Here is a 6,661-nt window from a genome sequence, read left to right as displayed (position 1 = left end):
GCTTACTGACTTATTTCATCTGTTTTCTGCCAAAATAGGCAGTCTTTCAATGCACCATCCACTCATAGTGACTGCAGCATTACTCTTATGTTTAGGCGCTGAGAGCACTTTAATATCACGATCCTTCCCCAACCTTAACAAACATGCTTGTTTTGCCCAACCTGCTCTTTGTACACCTGCCATCCACCCGACCGCCTCCCTGCGACTCCAGCGCCGTACATTAAAATGTACATTTTGTCAACACAACATAATCATGAATGCAAATTGGTTGTACGTAGAGGTCATTTCTAGGAGACGAGGTTTCGTAAGACACTCATCAACACAAGCGTGCATGAAGTTTTTTCTGCAGTAAAAGTACAATATAAATAAAAATACTACGATATAAACTTAAACATCTAAATCTATGCCACTATTCTGAGGATGTACCAGTTTTAATTAAAAAAAATCTGCTCAGTCAACACACCAAAGTAAAAGAAGGTGAGATTCAGGTGATTTTTATGGATTTATCATTAACTCCAGTAGAATAAATCCGATCGGTTAGCAGTGGCCTTGAACTTGACCTTGTACAGCAGTATTTTGATGCAGAAGCATAGGTCAGCCTCTTCAAAACAAAAGCAGGCTTGATTCATCACTCATGTACTAACTGACATCAGTACACACAGTACAAATACATCACAGTACAGTGTCAACACGGGCAAAAGCAGAAGGAAGCTTAGATCCAGCTGAAGAGTTTTGTTCCAAAGGCACATATCCAGAAACTACCTGAACTCTGTCGCAGCTCACCTTACAGATTTCCTTCTTTGGAGAATAAAAATTGAAGAATTCGACTCATTTCAATTAATGCATTTGTTAAAAAAAAAACAAGAATAATGGCTGAATATGATTTTATGTTTATATGTTTGCACATCACAAGATTATGGCCGTTCATCAGCCACTGTACCGCACCATGAGCGTAACAACACTCAGTCACGTCGGATCTGTTCCTTCAGGTAAAGGTGCGTTTATGGTGGATATGCAGCATTCTGGAATAAAACTCTTCAGCCACAAAGACATTAGACCTGAATCCTGTCCTGAAAGGCCCAACAATCAGCGGCAGATCACATTTAACTGTCAAACATCTTCTTCCTATCAGACTTGTCTTCGATGTTCTTACGCCAGTCGCCAACATCACGCAGCTGCTTGTCCTGTGAACACAGACAAAGTTTCATTCAGTTTACATAAAGACCAGAAAATGATGAGACACAAATACGGCTGATGGATTACCAGCATCATGGCCGATTTTTGTATATAGTCAGAGTTTATGGTTGTGATCTTTAGATCCAACACGGCTATCGACAAAGACAAAGACATCGATGGCTCCTCACCTCCTCCTTCACCTCCTTCTTGACCTGCTTCAGGTTGGCCCTCAGGTCCATGTTGACCGTGTGCTTGGAGCCCAGCAGAGCTTTCAGCATGGCGTCAGCGGACATACGCACTTTCTTCAGCCGGGGTCTCTTGAACTTTCCCCTCAGATCCACGATCTTTATGTTGAGGTCTCTGACCTTCAGGAGGAACAACGACATGTGCAGACGTATAAAAGGTCAAATCATCAGTCATGAATGGATCATTAGCATCAGTGTATTTGTAATGTGATTCAGGTCTGACACTTTTGAGCTTTTACGTCCTTTCTGTCTTTTCTATGTGAAACACTCAGATGGTGCCTGTGATTTCTTTCTTGTAAAGCACTTCATTCGAGTACACAGTTCCTGTCTCGGTGTGATCTCCAACCATTTCTGGCAGATGTGCAGATGACCTTTGTTTAACCCTTTCCATCCCAAAACCATCATAACCAATAACAAGCAAGCACGATGGCTCGTTTTGCATTGAACGGCCGAGGTTATGATAAGTTGACTGGCGGTGAGGACGACCAATCAGTTTGTGCACCAGTATCCCTTAAACTGAGGCTGGGACGCCGGTTCCATGTGGACTGATGTGCTGTTTGACTGCAGCATTGCTCTAACACAGCGCTAACGGTCCGTAATGTCTGGGCTGACAAACGTTCCAATCAGCACCGTGAGCACACCTGGAGGCGTGTCTCACCTCGTTCAGAACCATGCCCAGTTTGAACTCTATGCAGTATCGCTCCTCCTCACTGATGTTGATCTCCGTATGAAGTTTCTGGCAAAGGGCCTGAAGAGAAAACAGCATTTGTTGAATTTGCTGTGCGATTACAAGCTTTGGGTTCATTAATTTGATCCCGGACCGATCGGGACAGCCTGTCCTGTTCGTGTCTCACCATGAGCTCTTCCTTGGAGTACGGCAGCTCCAGAGGAGGACACTTCTCCGCCAGGAACTTCTCCCTCTCCCCGGCCTTCATGTTCGATTCAGCTTCCAGCAGATTGTTCGCCACCACCAGCATACAGCTCTGCGGACGACATCGCCATCAAGTATTTTCAGCTGACATGTCAAAGCAGCTCTTCTTCAGAGGGAGTAAAAAGGTTCTCGTTTCTTACTTTCAGAGTATGCTTACGCCTCGCAGACAGACTTTTTCTGCAGGGGAAAACAGAACATATGCATCATCATCACGTTGTGTTAGCGGATAGCATCAGTACAGACTAACATCACTCAAAGAGCGCACACATCTGCCAAACTACTGAAACTGTAATCTGCATCTGGATTTGCATCAAGTCCAAATAATATGACATTTTATCCTTTAAAATGATCCATGACCCTAAAATCTGTTTATGAGTATATGAGACATCCTGCCAACAGAACAAACAGCAGCAGATTGAAGTTTATTAAACACTCACTCAGTGGCCATCTTAGCTGCAGGATCCGGATTTTATCTGGGAGAAAAAAAGAAAAGAGTGCATTAAAATTACCTTTGGACCTTTGACGAGTGATAAAATTCAGATGTTTCTGAAGCATTTTAGAAGTTTGACCAACACCAAATGTAGATGCAGCTCGAGGTGACAGACACACACGACCCATCGGCTTAATGCGACCTGTGATCAGCACGGGTCACATATGAAACGAAACCTCCAGGAATGAGTTCATATGTGGTCTAAATGGTGAAAGTTAAAGTCCACATCTTTACTTTGGGCTGTTCTGTTTCTACATCAGACTTCTTCATGTTTGAAGTCACGTCTCCTCCTCCTCCTCCTCCTCCTCCTCCTCCTCCTCCTCCTCCTCCTCCTCCTCCTCCTCCTCGTACTTCCTTCCAGCTGTAGAAACTCACCTGTCTCACATTTCACGTTTGGCCTCCTGTTAATTCTATCTTAAGACATCATGTTAATTCCAGGAAATTTCACTGAGCTGAACATGTAATCCAGGCCGTGTTAATGCCACAAAGGACCACAGCACTATTTTTAACAGCGTGGCTCTGGGGGCGGTGGTCCAACACGGCGGTCCAGATAAATGTCTCGACCGCTCCCGGACAGACAGCCTTGAAATTCAGTTCAGACATTTACAGCCCACATGTTGGTGACCCTCTGGCTGTTCTTTTAGCGCCACCAGCAGGCCAAAAGGATGTGTCCGGCATCACTTCATGACAGGATACCTCTGAATCTGATGGCTTAAATTTCATCCTAAGATGAGCTTGGAGGCTAATGCTAAAATGATAACAGTGACATGCTAGCATGCTATTTACATGCTAAATTTAGCACGTTGGCATAACTAAATAAATAAATATATACCCTGAATCTTAGCACCATGCTAAATGATAGTAACATGTTAAATGTTAAAAAGCATGTCAGTGTCCATTTGTCCAAAACTTCAGTTCACACCTCTAAAACGGTCCTGTAAATCTTAAGTACTTTGAGCCTGTTGCTAACATTAGCATGCTAATATTTTCAGTGTTAGCATGGAAAATTCTAGCAAGGGGAAATTAGCCTGATATTAGCATTTTTAGCATGCTAACATGCTACATTAGCATAGGCATATCAACATGCAAAATGCTAGTTTCTCTGCAGTGTTGGAGCACAAAGCGGTCCTGTGCTCTGATGTATAACTAGCATCACTCCATTGCTTCATACAGTAGTCATTTTTGACTTGTTGCCTTTGGAGCTTTTGATGTCCTTCAGTGTTAAAGTCCGACTGGAAACTTGTTTGCCAGGTAAACATCGTGTCTTCTACTCTTGTCAGGTACTTGACTGATTCTATAAGTCTGTGCTGCGTCATCACACAATAATTACATCATTTTAAAAATGGCAGACATGTTCACTGTGACGGATGAAATAAACATGTCCATCCCTCCAGAACAGTGAAGTGGTCTGAATGACGAGTGGCTCATGATGTGGACTAACTCGTTCACACACAGTCCTGTCCTCATGCCAACTGAACAAATACACGTTTCAGATTCCTGAGAGCAAAGTTTAGCCTCTGTCCACATCACTGAGACGCTCTTTACAAGCTGACATCACTGCATTTCACTCATAGAAAGTCCTCCAGCCTGAACAGCAAATCAGGTCGACCTTCCAACACGCAGAAGAAACCCTGATTCATGCTACTGGTTCAACGTCCGATACGTCTTTGAATGCACCGCAGAGGAACTTCCACTCACCACCACTGCAGCGGGAAGCAGGCAGAAATCTCTGATAGCCGAGACGAACAGTCAAATAAAACCAAAACTGTCTCTCTGTGATGATGGAAACACTCTTTCATCAAAGTAAAAGTACCAATACAGCAATGTCAGCTGAACGTACAGAAGTGTTATCAGCTAACTGTACTTCAAAGTAAAAGCAGTCGTTCAGTAAAATGCCTCCTGTGACTGAAGCATCAGTGTTAAAGCAGCACTTCACTGTTGGAGCTGCTGCAGGTGGAGCTACTTTCAGCTACGTCATGTACAGTTAGCCAGCTTAGTCCAGTGGTGCCCAACCTCAGGGTCGGGCCCCTCCAAAGGGTCACGGGATCAATCCGAGGGGTCGTCATATGATTAATTAGAGAAAAACGAAGCGCTGATGCATAAATTCATACTGCGTTCTTTGAGATTTTCTCTTGTTGGATCTTTTTGAGACTGAAAGTTATTTAAATGAAACTGTGTGAGAAGAGATTCGGTCTCTTTGGGGTTAAATGTGAACTAGACACAGTTTTTTGAGTAGAAAGTACAATAATTCCCTTTGAAATGTACTGGAGTGGAAGTATAAAGTGGCATGAAATGGACCCACAGCGTTTAGTGAATGTACTTGGTTACTTTCCACCACTTCCGTCGGTATGAATAGATACCACCGGACTGTTTTAGGACCCGCTGGAGGACTCTGAGGCCACTTCCAGAGGTACATGGAGGCCAGACCGTCGCTGCCGGAGCTGTTTGTTTAGGAGCTGTGATGGAGCGGTGGATTAAGACTCTATTCCTGGAGCCACAGCTGTTCCTAACGTCTTCATTATGCTGAAAAAAAATGACAGCAGGCTGGTCTTGAAAGAAAAGATGTCTGAAACCGCTGCAGGCATCCTTAAACACATAACTGACCCAGGAGCAAATGGCCGGCATCTGTAAACCAATAACAGGCGAGAGGGTCATCTCCAGGGCTGACGCTGGAAACTCGACGCGACAGCATTTTGCTTTTGCTCCAGAGATGGAATAAAATCTGCAGGCTTTCATTTGAGCCCTGGTTTTTGTAGTAAGTGTGTGTGTATGTTGTGGGTATGGGGGATTGTCTCTGGATGGGGGGTGGGAGGGTTTGCCGTAACCGAACACCACAGAACATCCCTCGGATGGACAAGATGTTAAAGCATATCACAGAAATAACCGGCTGTCGGGCTGACCTCACACGCATGGACAGTTCATCTGCTTCACGCTGAAGACGAGGAGGCACAAACACAAGAAGATCCACAGGAAATGAACGCAAAGCGACAAATTCTGGCTTTTCAGAAACCTCGTTTGTCCAACAAACTGAGCTGAAACAGTCGAACACTTTCAGTAAAAGCCCCAAATGAACCTGTAACGTTGCTGCATGTGAAGAAAACAGGCTAAATTTGGTGGGTGGGATTAAAGCGGTGACAGAGACGGAGTTTGGCAGCCGCGGCAGATTAGACGAGGTTTTCCTCCGAAGACCTCGGCGCTGACAGGAGGATAAACACCGACGGCTCGATTTACAGGTTCATGCCTTGTAGTCATGTTGCTTTTCAGCGCGCCACATCAGCAGACCATACATCACCGGTTAGCCACACGGCAGGCCGAGCACATGTCCGAGCGTTTCCACAAAAAAACACTCACGTTGACCTTCGAAATCCAGAGAAAACACTCAGGACGCTTAATAATGAAGAAACGATCCACAGATCTCACCTCGTGTAACTCTGAAAGTATATTAAAGACTTCTTTCCTCCTCAAGAATCCCCAGAAACGTCAAACAGCCATGAACCTTTGGCATTTTACCGCCATGCTAAAAAAAACTTGGTTGAAAGCCAACAGCAGCTGGTCACACTCTCGACCACGTGACCCAAATATTCAGCAAAAGCTCAAAAGAGACTGAAACCTTTTTCTACAACCTTCCTCTGACAAGCTTTGACCTGAACAGACATCTGTCCCTTGGAGACTCGACGGCTGCTGCCATGCAAAGAATGTGCTCGCGAACGGGCAAAACTCTCGGACTTCCGCCTAAAACGGCATCAAAGCAGCAGAAAAGAGTTCTTACCGAGCGAGCTGTCAGCCTGTGGGAGTCACAGAGATGCAGACTGAGTCCCG

The 6,661-nt window shown here is 44.7% G+C and overlaps 1 protein-coding gene across 1 annotated transcript; it reads right to left on the bottom strand.

Moving 5' to 3' along the window:
- Positions 1–879: 879 nt before the first annotated feature.
- LOC139337160 (troponin I, fast skeletal muscle-like) lies at positions 880–2,987 on the bottom strand. Its single transcript, XM_070971609.1, has 7 exons — positions 2,928–2,987; positions 2,790–2,825; positions 2,493–2,529; positions 2,276–2,404; positions 2,080–2,169; positions 1,365–1,541; positions 880–1,184 (listed from the first exon to the last, which is right to left on the bottom strand). The coding sequence occupies exons 2-7, from the start codon at positions 2,798–2,800 to the stop codon at positions 1,104–1,106; spliced, it is 525 nt and encodes a 174-aa protein (XP_070827710.1). The 5' UTR covers positions 2,801–2,825; positions 2,928–2,987; the 3' UTR covers positions 880–1,103.
- Between the last annotated feature and the right edge of the window lie 3,674 nt (positions 2,988–6,661).

Source organism: Chaetodon trifascialis, chromosome 10 (genome assembly GCF_039877785.1).
Source record: "Chaetodon trifascialis isolate fChaTrf1 chromosome 10, fChaTrf1.hap1, whole genome shotgun sequence".
Taxonomy (NCBI): domain Eukaryota; kingdom Metazoa; phylum Chordata; class Actinopteri; order Chaetodontiformes; family Chaetodontidae; genus Chaetodon; species Chaetodon trifascialis.
This window is presented reverse-complemented; position numbering and strand designations above follow the sequence as displayed.